The 20,921-nt window shown below is 32.0% G+C and overlaps 1 protein-coding gene across 1 annotated transcript; it reads left to right on the top strand.

Annotated features, from left to right (window-relative positions):
* The first annotated feature begins 12,208 nt into the window (after positions 1–12,208).
* On the top strand, positions 12,209–13,150 carry LOC146539644 (carbonyl reductase [NADPH] 3-like). The gene has a single exon (XM_085208398.1). The coding sequence runs from the start codon at positions 12,225–12,227 to the stop codon at positions 13,104–13,106; it is 882 nt and encodes a 293-aa protein (XP_085064524.1). The 5' UTR covers positions 12,209–12,224; the 3' UTR covers positions 13,107–13,150.
* Positions 13,151–20,921: the final 7,771 nt, after the last annotated feature.

A 20,921-nucleotide genomic window follows, 5' to 3' on the forward strand; every position in this document is an offset into this window, starting at 1 on the left:
GGAAATAGTGACAAAGCGCTATAATTAGAAATGTAATTACATCATTTAATACTGTAAAATTATTTATTTCATGAGGAAATGTTAATTAATGAAATAACAAACTGGAATAAGAAATATTTATGTAAATTATATAAAATTGGTATAAAGCCGTCACCATTGAATAAGTGTCAGGAAAGGCTTTATGAAGCAACAGGCGACATTATATTAGGTTCTTTTGTTTGGCTCAAGTTAAAAGTAAAACCTCCGAGTAAATTAAAGCTGAGAAAAAGAGGTTTTTTAAAAAAGTGTTTAAAAGTAATAATTAACGTGAAAATTCTGGTTTTTTATGATATTAAATATGATGTTACTATGTAAGTGCAAAAATTTGGGAGTGAAAGTCTTGGATTTGATTTGATTCAAGTTTGGTTAATTATTTAAGTAGTAAATTGTTAAAGCTAATTGTAATATAAAAGTTATATCCATTTTTTACTTTTGTTAAAACAATGCGTGACAAAACAATGTCTTTATAAAAATTAAAGAGAGTATCTATAAAATTAATAGAAATACTAAAAGAACTGAAGAAATTTTATCATTTCTTATATTGTTGCTCCACACTGAGAAAAGAAATATATTACTTTAAAAAAAGTACACCTACATATATTATACCTCTCTCAGTTCAAAGCTTCAGGCCATATTAAGAGATGTAAGGAAAAATGTGACGACAGCGAGCATCGGTAACTTTGACAATCATTAAATTTGACTTTCCCAAGAACATGGGCTGTTATTCGTATTTATGTGTTTTCATACATTTATTATCACCTGTAATATACGTCACCTAAAATTTTTTTTCTCTTCATATTCTTCTTTATATGTATATATATTTTTAATATTTCAGTCTGTTTTTTTTCAGTCTGTCAGTCAGTCCTGTCTATAACTATTTTTTTAGAACTCAATTCATTACTGTATTTTTCTTTAAATTCGCATCTGTGTTAAGACGAGGTCAGACAGTGCTGGTAAGTGTTAATGCGGATGTGCATTTTGAGGGAGCTCCTTAAGCCTACACTTAGTTTGTTTGCTGTAAGTGTCGCAAATCTCAGGCAAAAATTTTCCTCTTAAACCTGCTTTATCTTTAATTTATCTCTTTCTTCCCTACTATAAGCAGGATGCAGGATACAGAAGAACTTAATTTTAAAAAACTAAATTCTACCTAACGTACATCTAAAAACAACATAAAAATAACAACAGCAGGCTTCGAATATTTAGTAAGTATACCACATTTCGTTTTAACCATGAAAAAAATAATCTTATTCACATATCAAAGAGTATTTTGGTAATAAGATTTGATATTTACCAATAAGGGTGTTAATGGACCCAAAGTAGATTCCACCCTTCCAGCACAGGAGCATATAGCGGGAAGAAATTGCCTCGTGTTCGTTGGAAACACTTGAGATACGTACGAGTATGTACACTGGAGTGTACGCGATCGTTATTGAGAACTTTTGAGAGAGATATCAAACTAAACGTCAGGTTTTTTTTTTATTTTTCTGAAAAAATATGTATATACGTGTAATATGTTGGATGATACCGGAGTAAATAACACACAATTGTTGTTATGTTTATATAAATGTATATGTTTATATAAAATAGAAAAATTTAATGTTATTATAATATTAAACATTTTAATAAACAACAATCTAATATTTACACATCGTAAATTGTTATCTACAAACCTAAAATAAAAAAATCGACAATTAAAGGTTTTTACTTCCAATATTTTGTAGTTTCAGACAATGAAAAAGTAAAATTTTAAAATTGACAAGCAGGCTTGTATCTCCAGCCAGTGTCGTTCTTTTTAAGTGCCACAATATATATGTTAGGCAGAGCACACATACTTGTCCACGTACATAACATACAAGGCTTACATATATATGTATACTCTATACTTATAAAAAATCGTAACTAATCGTCTGTACATGGAAATTGCTTTAATTCAATCACAAAGAAAAAGTTATGTAATTATAAACTATTTTGTAAATTGCTAATAAATATATAATAAAAGTAGATTACAGGAAATTAAACTACCAAAAAGGACGAAGTCTCACTTCATTTCCAAATATCAATTTTTTCTTGTTTCAGCAAAACTTGCGTGGCATCAGATATCATTAAGTTATTTATTTTTGCGGCTTTCTAGAATTTTTTTAATAGCATCTTAATGTTTTCCTTTCCTAAGCAACCATCGAAGACTCGTTTACCGTATACAGGTAAAATGAAACGAATAGCACCGCTACATATATTATTCGGGGCATGTATCTCCAATTTTGTAACAACCACGCGAGCCCCGCAAGAGTCACGAGACCAAAAACGTAGACAAAATTAATGAGGGTGTTCCCGAACACACGACCCTTCGGTGAAATGAGTTCCATAACTGAAATAATATTTATGGTGCTATATTATATAAATATTATATCTATTTATTCCGTTCGTAAAAAATGGGGGAGAATTGATTTTCTTTAAGACATTCTATTATTTACTTACGCACTGCGCAATTTTCAAGACTGCGTTAAATGGTGGACTTCAACGCTAAGCTTTCTTTATCTTCTCACCAGGGCAAGAAAATGAAAATAGTTCTTAGTCCTCGTTATATCTTATTAAAAACATAGAAATTTCATTTAAAAATAAATATTCTCCGTGATTATCAAATCCACAATTCATACACAATAAATATTATGCTAGTACGGAGTGTCTTAACACTAGGTTAGAGGCCTACATGGATGTGAGAAATACAAAAAAAAAATTACTAGTTTTTCATTTTCAAATTCATTTGTTCATACATAACGTGCTCGCGTTCTCCTATCGCAGCCTCCAGAAACCCAAAAACATCCCTTAGCTCTTACAAAATGACCGCACAACTCCACACAGGCCATTCATCAAGGAAGCTAACGCCGGAGCCACTTTCCTACCAAACTTGTCAGATATTAATCCCGTGAGAGGTAATGAGGCGAAGCCGGCGTTATGTATTGTGCCTGTTAAAGACCTTTTCCAGTTTTGGTAGCCAAGGTCAAACTGTTATTATAATTTTAAGTTTTAGGAGATATACAGCTTTAATATGTACATACAATCGATCGTCGTGTCGTTAAATTAAAGAGTATTTCGTTAATTTCAAGTTTTAAAAACGTAAAAAACACCCTCGAATCTATAAAATGAGCGACAAAGGGATTTTTTTTAGTAACAAAAAAATGAATCGTTTTCTTTCGTTTTGTTGAAAATTTGGACCAGCTTCTTCTTCTTTATATAAGAAATCCTGCGGTGTATTATCTTTATACGAATCTTTTACTAGGTATGTAAAAAAACAATATAGTGTCAGGCCATCGATAATGATATTTCTAATATTATTTTCAAGAAAATATAAAAAACTTGAACTTAGAATGAAAGTCAGATACTACTTTATACACGTTCAAAAGTAATCAAAATCCAAATTTATATTCCTTGATATTACTTACCGGTATTACCGGTATTTTTATACCATAGCGAAAGTCTGGCTCGATCTAGAGCCCTCTACAAAATTCTGTAACAGTAGTTTCAAAGGCTACACTGCATATATCAGATATCGTAATATGGATTTATTGGTTACGTTTACATTTGGCATAGACTCTATCATATTATGGTATTGCATAATCTAAACATAGGCTGATATTTACAAGTATTTCTTATCTAAAATAATAATGGATTTAAATAGAGGACAAACACTACTTTTTTGAAATTAGGATACGAATGTATCAAAGAATATAGATTACGCATATATAAACTCATATCTTCTTATATAATATCAACGTCGTCTACATGTACGTCTGTCCGTATTCAAGGTATTACAATGTTTCAGCCTGAATATTGTATTATATCACCTAACCTGTCAATGTTATCAAATATTCTCATAGTTATCTAATATATAATTCACAAATCGTCTTATATTTCAAAGTGTACTCCTATATAACCACATATATATATTTAGTTATAATTAGTAGAAATCGTTCATTAATTATACAGGGTAATTGAAGATGGGTTAATGACAATTACAATTACAATTGTAGCGATTCTAACGTGGGCACAGATTGCTATTTTAGGTTATCAATAATCTATAGATACTGATTGTAGAGATAGTATACTGATATGTAACTCCTTGATGGAATGACAGATTCAGGTTGTTAAGTCAAAGTTCGAACGTCACGTCAAAAATTGTTGGGTCATTCGTTTTGAAAATTTACTAATCTTGATGTGAATTTTCAGTATTAATTGATAAATTATGCCTACAAAACATATAGTTGTCCTATATTATGTTGATACAGGTCAGTCGTTTTGCAGGGGCACAAGTATTTAACTATGAATGCGACAAGTTCTGAATTCGATTTCCACTCAAGGAAACGAAATATTTATTATTTTCATTACCTCAATTAATTAGCACACAATACCTTCAGAACTTGATGGAAAGTGGGTAACGGGAAACGTAACATTAGGTTCCCAGGTTTATACATTTCAATTCACTGAAACAAAAAAAATGGACTAAATCCTAAAATAATGACATCCCAACTTATTCGACAGATGCAACAAAGGGCTTCGTTAGTCGCCACTCGTGAGTCACGCGACATTTTAGCGCAGCCTTTTAGACCAATACGTACATTTATACTATACCTCGTACTTTTCTAAGAGTATTATTCTATAGTTCTAGTGCTTAAAAAACTTTGTAGGCTTATACTGTAAAACTCTTTTATAGATTTACTTTTAATCACGTCGAACTGTAAACGCGATGTTCTTATAAGTTTTTATTTGAGTTTAAAGTTGAATTTGATGAAACCTATGAGGTAACTGAGTGACTTAACTCTTAATGCTACACGTACACTACTTTTTTTAGGTTCATGCTTAAAAAAAGGTGCAATATTTTGTAGGGGAAACATAATATTTAATCTTAGTTACAGTAATAACATTTTAATATTTTCTTACAAAAAACTGAACGCTTCTCTTAAACAATACGTTTTCATGTCGACATATAGTGATATAATAATTCAATAATATTGATTGATTTCGTTTAAAAATACTGTCTGCAAATTACCTATACAATCTATATAAGTCTATAAATATTATAAGACGAACAAACGAAATGAAAAAAGACAGTGCCAAAAAGTTTTAAGATATTTCTCGCTAAATGTTTATTCCCTTATCGGCGACCTACAGCCGTTGTTAGGTAAAGTGAAAATTCAAAACAAATAACGAAATGTGATTGCGAAGTATTTAGAGTTTATATAAACTTTTAGAGTTTGATTCGTCAATTTAATGTAATTTCAGTAAGGTTTTATGAAATATTAATAATAATATTAATTATGGAAGAGTAGAAACGGAGAACGAATATAATTTTGGTACTATAACATCTTTGATATAGAGATAAAAAAACCATTCAAGCGCGAGTCGAGCTTGCATACGAAGAGAGAGAGAGAGAGATTACTTTCCGGATCGTAGTTCAAAGGGAAACTGTATATATTTTTTTTATTGAATTAAAAATGAATTTCAAATATAATTTTGTAATGGTTCTGTAATTAATAGCAATGTATAAATGCTCGAGTACATATTAATTACATTGACTTAGAAGGTTCATTTTTCCCGTTTTCCTAGTGACTGTAGATCTTAAATATTGGATATTAATATCAGCTTTATACCTCTATTCCTTCCTCTCTTCCTCCACAATCTTGAGATGAATGTTTTTGACACATAGCCAAATCCTACGGAACCTTAAAACTAAACAAAATTTCAATATTCAATTAAATATTTCAAATAATCTTTCAAAGAAAACAGTAAACCTAGCCTTCAGACGGTCCGCATAAATTCTGATAAGTCTTTCAATAACCGTTCGTGTGGAAAATTCGACTTCGCTGATGTAGTTAAAGCTTTCGATTTGTTTGAAGTTTGTGGAATAGATCAGTTAAATGTTGTGGAACAAAAAATATTAAGCGTCTGCCTGTTGCTATTGACGGCTTTACGGCATTGGAACTTATCATCAGCTTCACGCTGTATCCCGCACACAGGAGGGTAGGCAGAGGGAACCTAGTGTTAAAACACTCCGTTCCCGACTTTCTGCCGAATTCTGGAGGCGTTGCGTCTGGAGCTTATAAAAAACAAGACTAATGCCTGAACTAATAATGAATGAATGAATAAACGACTGAAAGTTTAAAGCCAAAAGCCAAAAAACCTAGTTTTAAACAGTCGACATAAATTGCGAAAAGTCCTCCAATAACCGCCGAAGCGGAAAATTCAACTCCGCTGATATAGTTCCATGGATTTACTTAGAGTTTGTTGAATAGATCAGTCTAATGTTGTGAAAAAAATCTCGGCGAGTGGCAACAGAAGTGCCATTTAAATTTCTTCGCCAAACGTTTAAAATTTGTTTTAGAGTTGATAAAGCTGTTTTGTTTTGTTTTTGTGTAAAAGAAAATATACTATGAACTAATGATTCTTGCTTTCTCCTTTACTTTTTACCAAAAACGAAATTAAATTTGTGGTGGAATGGTAACGAAGATTAGGCCTGGGTGAAAACTTAATTTTACGATGCTCCATTACCAAATTTTCAAGACATTGTGTGTTGAGTGACGGCACCCTATGCTCTTCTTGTTTCCCATTTCTTCAAATTCAAAATTCAAATTCAAAATATTCTTTATTCAAATAAACTTTATAAGCACTTTTGAATCGTCGAATATACATGTCAACAAAAAGCTACCACCGGTTCGGAAGGCAGTTCTGCTGAGAAGAGCCGGCAAGAAACTCAACAGTTGCTCTTTTTAAAGTCAATGGTATATTTTACTATTACATTAGTTGGCAGCTGTCCTGCCTGACATTCAATAGACATTAATTCCATACATGCTTATCCTCTAAATATTCTTGAACAGTGTAATAAGCTTTACTTGTTAGAATTTTTTTTACAGATATTTTAAATTTTGGAAGTGGCAAATTAAGAATACACTGCGGAATTTTATTATATACACGTATACTTAGACCCATAAAGGATTTATTAACTTTCTGGAGGCGAAAACTTGGTGTAACAAGCTTATCTTTATTTCTCGTTTCTATCGTATGACTGTCGCTATTTTTTCTATGACAATGTATATTTTGTCGGACAAAGAGAATATTATAGTATAGAAATTGGGAAGCAACTGTAATAATACCTGCATCTTTGAAAACATCTCGCAGAGAATCTCGAGCTCTTAGATTATAAATATATCTTACGGCTCTTTTTTGGAGAATAAATATTGAATTGATATCTGAAGCACTGCCCCATAACAGCATTCCATAGGATAAAATACTATGGAAATAGCTAAAGTAGACTAGTCGGGCAGTTTCAACGTCCGTCATTTGTCTTACTTTCTTAATTGCGAACGCGGCAGAGCTGAGTTTATCTGCAAGTGCTTCCAGATGAGCGTTCCACTGGAGTTTGGAATCTATAGTAACACCTAAAAAAATAGCTGATTCCGACACATTAAGAGGTTCTCCTTTAATTATTACATTAAAATTATGTTTTTTAACATTTGGTAAGGCAAACTCGATGCATTTCGTTTTTTTAGCATTTAACATTAGATTATTAACATCAAACCAACGAAGAATATGCGATAATGCACTATTCACTTCGTCATAGTTTATTATATTTCTGTCAACCTTAAATATTAAAGAGGTATCATCCGCGAAAAGTACAATATCACATAGGTTCTTCACATAAAAAGGCAGATCGTTAATATAAAGAAGAAATAAAAGAGGACCAAGTATAGATCCTTGTGGAACGCCCATCTTTAGAGGAGATCCAGATGATTTTACATTATTTATACTAACCGTCTGGATTCTTTGGTTTAGATATGAGGCAATAAGGTCAAGGGCAGTATCCTGTATACCATAATGGTTTAGTTTTAACAACAGAGTTACATGGTCTACGCAATCAAAGGCTTTGGATAAGTCACAAAACACTCCAATTGCATTTTGTGACCTCTCCCATGCGTCATAAATGTGCTTTAGGAGTGCGGCACCCGCATCCGTAGTGGACTTGCCTTTGGTGAAACCATATTGCTCATTATGGAAACAATTGTTAATATTTAAGAAAATTGTGAGCTGGTTGAACATTATTTTTTCAAATATTTTACTTAAGGATGGCAAAACAGAAATCGGTCTGTAATTTCCAGGCTCAGATCTATCTCCACTTTTGTAAAGCGGCACTATTTTGCTATATTTCATTAAATCAGGAAAAGTACCGGATTCTACACAATTGTTAAAAATTAAAGCGAGGTAAGGAGCAATATTAGGTATAATTGAATTAAAAACTTTAACAGACATGCCCCATAAGTCACCAGTTTTCTTTAAATTAAGGCTTTTAAAAGTTTTGACAATTTCATCTGGTGACACATTCTTAAACACAAAATTTTGTCTACAACTATTTACATGGGTTTTTAGTATTAATTCTGCTTCCGAAGGAGATGATGGCAGTGAACGTGTTACTTCAGTAGATATATCAGAAAAACAATTTTGAAAAGTATTTGCCACTTCTAAATCTGAATTTAAAATTATATTATTAACGTTTAATTTAATAGGTTCACTGACAGCTCTAAATCTCCCAGTCACAGTAGAGATAGCATCCCATGTAGTTTTAATTTTATTATTAGAGTTCAAAATTTTTGCTCTTATATGCATAGACTTAGCCTGGACACATACCTTTTTAAATATTTTTGAATAATTTCTAACTTTTAACAAGAACGCCGGATCTTGTTTCCATTGCCTCATATTATATAATTCATATAGTTTATTTCTGCTTCGGTATATACCAACAGTTGCCCAGTCGCTAAAAGTTAACTTCGAGTTTTTATATATCTGTTTAACTTTAAAAATGTTATCAAACTCTGTAGTGAGTAAATTAAAAACTTTACAATATAGCTGATTCGGATTTAATCCGGTTATTTCTAAGTTTGCAATTTTTTCACTCACTTTATTATTAAAAAGATTAATTTTATTTTCAGTAATTGGTCTAATTGATATTTGTTTACGTTCTGCGACTGTTTTATCTATTACCGAAAACATTTGACCACAATGATCCGAGCTAAGATTAGTAATAATTTGTTTCTCTACAGTCTCACAATGACAATTTGTTTCTCTACAGTCTCACAGGAGTGAAAATCGAATCCACAACCATTGCCTTTAGTGTTAGATGCTGTTATTTATTACGAGTACTCGACTTCTACTCGAGTACTACTTTATTTTAGTCAAATCCAAAACAAGATCAAGTTTATTTAACGTATACTTAAATTACACAGCAATTTTCCCCAACATCTCCACTATTTATTTTTTTGGACTATTTCATATTATATCGTCATTATAGCTATTTATTTTAGTAATGTCTTTTAGGAAAGTAGAAATTATGGTTCATTTTATATACATAAATATTGTAGAGTATTTTTAGTTATTTGAAGATTAAATTAGTGCCTCAATTTTTTTAGCTTCTCACCGCACCTAGTGTTTGACCACTCCCTTCCCATTAAGACACTCCGTTCCCAACTTTCCGCCGAATTCTCGAAGCATTACGTGTTGAGTGAGAGTAACAAGTGAATCGTCGTCGATATCGTTTTATCTCTGATCTTGGACTACAGAAAGTGGTTAGACTTAATTTAAAACAGAAATTAATCAAACGAATGGAATATACCCATCTATCCCAGGCTTAGGACTATCAGATAAGCATTGGGTATAGCCCAGAGATATACACAAACCAATCAAAGATCCATAATCACTAAGACTCCATAATAGCGGTGCCGGCGTCTTAAAGAGGACTAATCGGGCTATACATATATACATAATACAAACGTATAACACCCTTATTTTCTACCCAATTAAGTCTATAATGCTATTGCATTTCAAATTGAATAGACTGAATGAAATTTGTGTATGCCTTATTTGTATAATAATAGGGTTTATTTTAGTTCAGTTTTGTAGTACTGGCCAATATAGGCCTATTTCAATTAATTGTGGCAACAATGCAAGACTACGAAATTACTCAGCTCTGCCTCAGGCGTCCTATTTAGAACGGTATTAGCACATTATAATCAATTAAGGGTATAATTTAGTTGGTCATCGAAGTGCATTAAGTGTTTGATTGGTATGGTAGTAGATTCAAATTCGGTTGAGGGATTTTATATTTAAAAATTTATATTTTTTCTATTCTATTCGATCTATTAGTTAGGCAAATTATCTATTATCTTTTAGTTAATGTCTTTAAATTAATATTAAAAATGGTAGTGACATTATTAAAGGTGAAAAACACAAGTGTGCAATAAAATATTTGTTTAAATTTATATTTTCATTTCTTCGCTCTGGTTTCAAGCCAAAGCACGGTAAACACACAACAAAGTATTCGGCGAAAAGTGGGGAACGGGGTCTTAACAAGAGGTTGCTTCTGTCTACCCTACTATGTGCGGGATACAGCGTGAAGCTGAATTATAAAAAACACTTTTTATTTTCATTTAAAATATTCATTAATATTATGATATATATCCACAACTATCGACTTCTCTAAAATATTTTCAATTTTGCACTATGAATAACGAGTTTTTTTATAAATTAAGAGTACATAGCTTAATTGACAATTTAAATATCAATATTATAAATTTAAATTTTTTTTTGGTTGAAAATGAAAATAAAAATGTTATTTTCAATTCCGATTGAGGTAGAGTCCATTTTCGAGGAAAGCTATCGCTTCTATAAAACCCACTATTATATCGGGCTGCGGTCAAAGTACCCTCGGCACTTAGAATATGTTGTACCTATCATACACAACTCTTTGTTATTTCCATTTGACCACACGGAGAAAGCCTCAGGCAGAAACTAGTCATCAATAATCTATACATACATATAAGAAAATTGAGAGTGATCGCTGTTTATACATTGGAGATATATACGAAAATCTATTATTGATTGATTTTTAAATTTGTATGTTTATCGGTTTGTCTGTGCGTTTGTGCACGCTAATTTTAGAAACAGCTTAGAAAACGGCTGCGTAAATACAGTTTAGTAGGTATGCACATTTAATGTCATTTATTTGGACAAAATTGCTACCAATTAATTATTTCATTAAATTAGCTGGAATTTTAGTTTCTAGTGTATTAAAATGATAATATTATTAGAACAAGAAAATAATTCTGTAGTCCAAGCGGGCGAAGCCGCAAGCAATAATTGCAATCCTCTACACTATAAAGTATAAACGAGGTACAAGATTACATTATAATCTGCGAAGCAATGCGTGCTGAACTGTAGATAAGGCGTAATTTACTACTCTATGCTGCTGGCCGCCAACAAGATTACACTGTGTTGATATTAACTGCTCCTGATGATAGCTTCCATTGATTAAAGAATAGGTACTCTTGTATGTGAATGTATGTATGAGATTTTTTAAGCTAAAAAATAATATAATTTTAAGCTAAAATAATAAAATTTCGTGATCTATTCTAAGTTAAATACTTACCCCAAGAGCCGCAGGTTCAAATCCCGCTACATATTTGATCTCTACAATTATTTACTACTAGCGGACGCGCGCAGCTTCGCTCGCGTATTTAGGGATGAATTCTAATAACCCATGAAACATGTGTTCAATGAAATATTTTTAAGAGTCTAAATTTAAAATTTTATAAAAATCGGTGGCGATTTAAGAATATTTCCATAGAAACTTTTAACCCCTTATTTTCACCCTTAGGGGGAGAATTCTAGAAAACGATGAAACACGTGTTCAATTAAATACTTTTAAAAATCTAAATTTCAAATTTTATAAGTATCGGTGCCGTTTTAATTTTTTTTCCATACAATCCTTCAACCCCTATTTCGCCCCTTTAGGGTTAAAATTTTTCAAAATCCCTTCTTAGTGGATGTCCAGATTACGAAAGTAAACATCTGCCCAAATTTCACGTTTCTACGCACAGCGGTTACAGCTGTGCTTGCATCTTACCTCAGTCAGTGAGGACAAGTCCTTTTATATATATAGATAGGATACAAATATTTTTCGTATATTTTGAAAAACATTACACTATTTTATTATATAATCAACACAAAGATGTAATCACACAAACAACGCATGTACAAAAGACGTGAAAGTTATTATTACGCAATTATCTTGCCTTATCAAAAATAATACATTTATAAGGCACGTTATAATCGTCGGTTGATCAGTTATAACAAATAAGACAACCATGGCGGATAAGGTGGCAGTAGTGACAGGTTCTAATAAAGGAATTGGATATGCGATTGTTGAAGAATTATGCAGACGAGGAGTTGGAGTAGTTTACCTCACAGCACGAGATGTGAAACGTGGACAAGATGCAGTAGATAACTTAAAGAAAAAAGGCTATAATCCGGTATTTCATCAACTCGACGTGACTGATGAGAACAGTGTACAAGAATTTGCAGTTTATTTGAAACAACAACACGGAGGGCTCGATATTCTAATTAATAATGCAGGTGTTATAACATCAAATTTTACTGAAACAACCTATGATGATTCTAAATATGTCATCAATATTAATTATTTCAGTATTTTCAATGTTCAAAAGCATATATTCCCTATTTTGAAAGATAACGCGCGTGTTGTCAACGTGTCTAGTGATTGTGGTCATATATCTAATTTAAGAAATAAGTACTGGATCGATCGCTTAACTAAAGATGATATAACTGCAGATGATGTGAACGCCTTCGTAAATTGGTTCTTAGAGTCCGTGAAGAATAATACTTTGAACGAGGCTGATTTTGAAGAAATGCCATTACTCGCTTATAGGATATCTAAGGTAGCCTTATGTGCTATAACGAGACTGCAACAAAAGGAATTAGGAAGAGGAATATCTATCAATTCCTTACATCCAGGTTTTGTTAAAACAAACATGACAAATAATGCTGGTGATTTGACAATGGAAGAATCAAGTGTCGCTCCTGTTTATTTAGCATTGGACGCTGATCAATCACTGAAAGGAAAATACATTTGGTTCGACAAATCTGAAAGAGATTGGACAGATCCGAATCTTAAATTGCATTGTTGCTATGCAAACGTCGAAAAAGCTTTAAGAGACGCATCTCAGTAATGTTAGGACTAAACTAAAGCCTGTTATGTAGATTGTTATATAATTAAAATGATAAAATGTATTTTTGTATTTAATCATTAGATTTAAACTGTTTCTGTATTTAAAAAAAAAATTACTTATATTATGTAAGTGTTTTGTAATACAAAAATATAACTAAACAATAGTGTCAATATTTTATCTGATTTCGGCGTTAAGGACGTTAGGAAGTTATGGAACGCAGTGTCTTAACACTAGGTTCCCTCTGCCTAATTAGAATTATTAGAGTTATAATAAACATGAAACTTTAATAAAAATATATCTATAAAAATAATAAAAGATAAAATATCTAGGCGAAGTTGGCTCAACACAACCCATCACAATTGTTCTATTTTCTATAAATACCTTTTCCAATTATTAAGAGCTATTGTTAGAATATAAAAATATTCTATATCCACACGAGTAACTTATTTTAACGATAAATACTTTCTAGATATGACATTTTTTAAATATTTTTTTATATGTAGAATATAATATCATACATACAAGAGTACATAGATACAATAAATCTTTTCTATCAATTATTATATAAATATCACACAACAGCTTTAATGTTATGTTTAAAAATAACTTGTCTAATTTCTAATTTACTCTTTCTAAATTTCCTATCTCAAATATGTGGGCAGTTGGGCACACATTCATCTATTGCATACGACAGAAGTTAAGCGTTTTCTATTTTAGCACACACTTAAATATGGAGTTATTCTTATCTATATTTAGCATAATTATTGTAATAAATCACGCAAGATATACAGACAAATATGTAGGTAATGACCTGCTCTGATCCTGGTCACTTCTCGGGGTTATTCGTTCTCCGGTGGACGTAGTGGTTCGGATAAGCGATCATTCGATTAATCGACTACTTTCTAATACTCTATATACGACTGTATTATCATCTTCCTGCTCTGATAAGACAAAATACGACAGATTACATTGATATCTGTTAAAAAAAAATTTTAAATGACAGAGAAAATAATAAAATACGCAAAACTAATTTGAAATATATATATTATCTGTAGACATATTTTCCATATCTAGAGCAACACTATCTTAGATTGCATTCTGAGTGGAATCCTAACGATGGGAAATGTATGCGCATACATTTAGAACGCGAGTGTACCAATTTTTTACAGAAACTTCCTTTATTTGGATTTTATTATGTGAAAGTGGAAGGTTTAAAAGCTATATATATTATATTTTTTTAAATATTTCATACATTGCTTGGATCATTTAATGTTTTCATAATGTGCGGCGATGATATGCGCAAGCCATCACTAAATATATTTTATCTAATTTAACCTAATTGAAAAATTATTTTACCTAATTGAAAAAATATTTTATGTAATAAATTGAAAAATTATTTTATCTGATAAATTGAAAAATTATTTTATCTAATTTTACCTAATTGATAAGACTAATTATTAGCTTTCAAAAATAACGTTACCATGACTGTAATACGAGTATAAATAAAAAAAAATCATTACAAATATATATTTACAGTTCGTTTCTCATAAAACGAGTACATACACTCGCATTCTTAAATTTGTCAACCTTATTCTATAGCATTGAATATGAAATTTGTCAAGAATTGACAACACTCAGTGGGCAAGTCCGACTCGCACTTGACCAGTTTTTGAATATTTACCTAATTGTAGCAATTATTAGGTATTTGACCCATATCGTTGTTATATGACCCGTATAGTACACCGCCCAACATAACCTAACATTACAGTTACATATTTGTATAGAAATAACAATTTCACACAGTAGACGAGTTTCCAACACAAATAATTGTTGTTCGGACAGGAAGACGTATTGAATCAATTTGTTTGCTCGATTCGAACTCGGGACAGTTGGGGAATAAATCACAAATCACTATGAAATATTACGGAGGACGGGCCAATATAACTTGACGCGTCCGTCCGTTACCACCCCCCAGGGATGGGGGCCTCGCTAAATAGTTGACACAAGTTGAATAAAATTCAACAGAAAAGCACCCATAAACTCTGGCCCATTCGTTTCGGAATATAGTTTACTCTTTGCGGAAATAAAACTAGGAAATCGAATGAAAATATTGCGGCTAGATTGATTTGACTTGTTTTAATGGCTATGGTTCAGTCTATTTATAGGCTTAACCTAAATGTTAAGGTTATATATATTTATATATACATTAATTTCATTTCCTCACTCTGGTAAACTAATCACAGCGTTGAGTTCCACTACTCAACATGTCGAAAATCGAGCAAAAATGGGGAACAGAGTGACTAGGGCTCCCTCTGCCTATACTCTACGTGAAAAGAAGCGTGAAACTAACTTTAAAATTATGTTCACCTTATTGGTGCTAAATACTGTTCTTAGCTCAATCTCTACAGTAGATATTTTATGCGAATATAATAATTTGAAATATATACTTTTCTATGATTTCACACTCTGAAACAATTAAAAGCCAGTTAAAATGTTATTTTTATGGTAATCTTCTGACCCAACCAGATCATTACCTTCAGGAATGACACAGTCAAAAACGGGAAATTTCAATGCTCAGCTTTCAGATATAGCATGAAAATGTAAAAAATTACAATCTACTTCACGCAGCAAAAGGTTTTCCCTCTCATTAGAAGAAAAATCCAATGGAGTGAATGACTCGTAAACCTAAGCTCGGGTGTTATTTTGTACTCGGTCTCGCCCGCGGCTTTGTTTACATAAGTGTTCTGCAGGACTGTTGTTTTAGAGTTAACTGTTTCGTGCCGTAGCGCCTTCACAAGCTGTGTTCTAAATAGACTCGTACTCGCAGAACGTATATTTTGTATGATACTTGTTTATTTTGAACGAATATTTTTAAAATATAAACAAGCGTATACATACGTACAATATTTCATACATTATATATGTATTGAGGCTATCGTGGCGTAGTGGTACAAGCGAGTGGCTGTAAACGCGACGGTTGTTCGATACCCACTTAGAGGAATGAATTAATATTTTCATTTCATTTCAAGCCAAAACGGGGCGTTGAGTTCTGCCACTCAACATGCAATGCCACGAGTTTCCCTCTTCCTTTCCACTAGGTTCCCTCTGCCTACCCTACAATATACTCTCGTATCTATCGCGAAGCTTGGAAAAAAAGTAGGTATTAAGTGAGTTAGGTGATATTTTTTTCCTTTTTTTGTAATCTATCACCTACCGCATACTACTAATCCTCACAGTTTCAGCTTTGGTAAAATGACGTAAATCTGGGGGCCCTATATCTTGGGCTATATAAAAACTGTTTCTAATAATAACTAGACAACACAAATGTTTTGTTTTCAAAAATAACATTACAACGACTGTAATTTATACAATATACAAACAACAAACTGAAAAATCCATAAATATCTGAGCGGTGCAAAAAGGACGCCAAAACAACAAAAGAAACTGAAATCAATTAAACGCTCAAAGAAGATCTCAAACAATAAAGATAATCAAAATAATTTATACAATTTTATGTTAATACCAATCTCGATGATACAAATGAAAATTATAACTTAACATCCCACGCTATAATTGATTTTTCAAAGTCCAAATCGTCGAGTCGGCGTACCTTGACGGCAAACAAACGGAATTTGATTGATTATGAAAATTCCGATACCCTTAGAATATACGAACTTTAAATTCCTCGATCGACTCCGGGGAAATGAATTCCACTTTCGCCTAATGAAAATTCTTCGATACTTCGTTCCTTAATCTTGAAATTTCTAAATTCGAGACGTATTTTACTATTTCAATGGAAACAAAAGGAAATGTTTTAATGTTATGACTTTTTGTATTATTTATTTGCAAATACTTATGGAAATTTATGATTTTTTTGTATTCTTCTTATAGGCAAAATGGTTCAAAATATTCTCGTAGCTGTTTATATTAAAAATACATATTTCTTTTTATATGCATTTCTAATCATTTTGGTTAACTCCGACTTAGACCTTACTATCACTTGTTTTAAAGTACTATGTATCAAATAATTTAAAACTCCTTTATTTGCTAAAACTGACAAAAAATATTAAATAAGTACGAACAAACTCATGTTTCTTATTAAATTTAACAACCATTTGCATTTGACTAGGTTCTTCTCGACATCGAGATCGTAAAATAAAAACGGGAGAATTCAATGAATTCGACGACAGAGGAATCGGATGATAAGGGCGACGTTGTATTTTTTCGTATCTCATTTCGCTCCATTAGGTTTACTTTGTTTTGTAGAACGTCTTCAAAAGTCGGTTTTTTACATGATGAGATCTCAGAATGCGTTAACTGGAGGAAATTCGTCTTGGAGGGACATTTCAATGGAAATTATGTGACATTTTAATGTCGTATTGCTTTTTTTTGTTTGTATTTTTGTTGCTTAATTTATTTTGTTATGCAAAGAACTTGTTTGTTTTTTTTATTTATTGTGAAAGGAAATTGTTTCTTTTTTGCAAGTTAAGTAACAAATTCCCACGAAATTTCCAAAGAAATAACACATTGAAACGGCCCAAATCGATTTATTACCTTCACACAATTTTGATTTCACTTTCTCGAATTATAAAAGAAACAACGCTTTTTCCCGCGCAGTCTGAGGGAACCTAGTGATAAAATACACGGAAATTGTGCAGAAAATATGGCACTATCTGCTTAATTTTCGAGACATCGTATCTTACGCCACTAAGCCACTACGGCCTCGTCGCAAAAAACAAATTCTTCTGTACTACTAAAAGAATCCTTAAATATTTTTAAACTTGACAACAGAAACACATATAATATTTATCATGAGAGTTGTATGACGGAAAACAAATAGGGACCTTTCACACTAAACGTTCACAAAAGACAATATAAAATATTCATATACTCCCGCAAGACATTCTTATATAACAAGGATTCTGGAACATATTGTCGTTGAAAAAGATTTTAAAGTGACCTACATAAATGTATATATATTTATCTGTATATATATTTTAGAGAAGAATTTCACTTATGCTCTACGAGATGCAAGATATTAAAAACTTTATGCTATAAATCCGTTTATAATGGACTGGCTTAGACTTTCAGCTACGTTTCCATGGTCAATTGGAAATAATTACGATTAGTGTTTAACTAAGATTAATGTTTAACTATGATTAATATATCACTAAGATAAGCGTACAGTACTAACTGTACGATGGGCTACATTGAAACGTTTACCGTGATATTATGGTTAATTAATTTATTGGGCTTCCCCGATAAAGTATCCGACACATTAAGATTTTTTAAATTTGAACCAGTAGTTCCTGCGATTGCGTTCAACCAATCTTTTTACATTTTCAATATTAGATAATAAAAAAATCTATATTAATTCCACTCAGGTGAAGGAATTTTTGATAACAAAACCAAATTGGCGGCCAAATGAAAATTTATTAAAATTTCATATAACTTTCTTAGATTCATGATTGAGAGAGATTGTAGACAAAGACACACATAAGTCTATTTTCTCAATTTCCGTTCGATTTACAAACGCCGGGTTGAATATCACAAACGGTTGAAAGGTTGAGAGTCACAACTCTCAATGGTCCGGCTTTCAGTGGTGTGTTATTGAAGATGCTTATATTTAAAAGTGGACGAATGCTGATGCAGATAGTAACTAAGGCTTGAACTCATAGCCATACTATATTGATTCTTGTCCCAACTATGGTACTACGAATTCAGAGAAAGATATATAAACGACAAAAAATAGTGACCTAAAATTCTTGATATTTTTGGTTTTCTTATATCCCATTTCCACTAAGGACTACGGCCCATTAAGGACTACGTTGAACTCAGAAGAGACTCTGAATAGGAATCGAACCCGCAACCGTCCCGTTTACAATTAGGTGATATGCCACTGCGTCACAAGGACTATTATATTAAAGATAGGTACATCCTATTTTCCAGGAATATCATTTCTATTACTTCAACTTCACACAAGAATAATATTTATTATACAAACCCCAAGTAACCTCCATGTTGAATATCAAGTTAAATATCTAATGTTAATATTCAGAAAGTTATTTCATTCTAGGTCGTATTTTTCATACTCTTATTAAATGAGTTCGGTATAAAAATAAGATTTACTTTTGCTTTTCCATTGTATTTCGCTTTTTATTTAACCTTGGGCCTTAGCTCTGATAAAATATGTCTCGGTTAGTGGGAATTATTGATATATATTTATTTAAAGCTATTGTAGTGAGATAAGGACTTAATAACACGCATGTAGTTACGGCTTAATATATTTAGGGATTTAGGGTAGGAAGGAACACAGTGTCTTACTTATCTCGCACACAGTATCGTAGACAGAAAAAAGAAACCCAGTAAGACATTTATTTCCCCACTTCCTGCCGAATTCTGGAGCCATTGCATATTCAGTGGCGGAACTAAACGCCGCGCTTTGCCTCGATACCAAACTGAAGAAATAAATATTTAAATAAATATTTCATATCATCGAACCTACAAACATTAACGTTTATAGTGACACTTCGTGAACCTGCACTACGACTGGTCTCTCTTTCTTCAGATTTATTAAATACGATTAATTTTATCCACTCTTAAGCACTGTGTCTAGAACAGACCTAGGCAGTACATCTTTATAACTTGAAAAAAAATAAGATTTTAGTATGACATCGTGAAATATGTTATATTTATTCTGTATTTTTTCGACTATCATTAAACAGAGATATGTGTTTCGAGCATCCTTAGTAAGTAAAAGATTTTTACTTGAAGTACTCTAAAATACTCCCACAACTGAACATTTTAACGAGGAGGGTGTTACTTTTAATCATTTTCAAAAAACACAAAAAAATATAAGAGTTTTTAGCTTTTTCAGTGTACCTATAACGAGTGGAGAAGCTAGCGAGGCGTTATTGTAATTTTCACATTTTGAAGGACTACAAATATTATTCGTAATGAAAAGTTTCATAAATATTATAAATATAATATTATAAATATTAAATTATAAATAAATATTATAAATACAATAACCAAGAGCTTATTTGGACACCATTTTCTCTATTATATTAAGAATCATCCACCATTACTGGTGAGTAAAATGCCAAGTAAGGCGCAGAAAAAAATTCAGAAATCGATATAATAATCCAATTTATGGCAACATATGATACAAATTGTTGCTCATATAACATTGGAGCTTTAGAGAATGGTAATAATAAGAAGAGAATTTTAATTATTCTAGAGTGGATGGAGAATAATGCAGAAAAATTGTTTTCAAGCATCCACTTATATGGTATTTAGATATAGTTACTAGCTTTATTTTTATTGAACCTAGCCGTGTGTTAAGTGTGTATGTCAAATCATCCTCTTTCACCTGTAAGCGGCAGTAACTACTCATAAATTATTATTTATATTCTTTGCAATGATCACTCATTAGTTTGATTGATACTTATTTAAATATTATTATATTGACTAATTAATATCGATTGTACCGGAAGTACACATCTGTCGAAGGACCGATGGCCGTTGGAGCAGACGAGTCCTTCAGTGGAGACCGCGGATCGGGCGCCCTCCAGCTCGGTGGACCGACGACCTGAAGAAGGTTGCTGGCTTCGACTTGATGCGGAAGGCGGAGGATCGGGAGCTTTGGCGCACCCTGGGTGAGGCCTATATCCGGCAGTGGACCCGAATAGGCTAATTTGATTGGTTGATTGATTGTACCGGAAGTGAAGAATACGTATCAAAAATTAAACTTCTATAATAAGCGACATTTAGCTGTTAGTAATTAATTTGGCGATGGCATAAGCGGAAGTCAAT

Source organism: Heliconius melpomene, chromosome 4 (genome assembly GCF_056956725.1).
Source record: "Heliconius melpomene rosina isolate 202511_hmr_F chromosome 4, ASM5695672v1, whole genome shotgun sequence".
Classification (NCBI taxonomy): Eukaryota; Metazoa; Arthropoda; class Insecta; order Lepidoptera; family Nymphalidae; genus Heliconius; species Heliconius melpomene.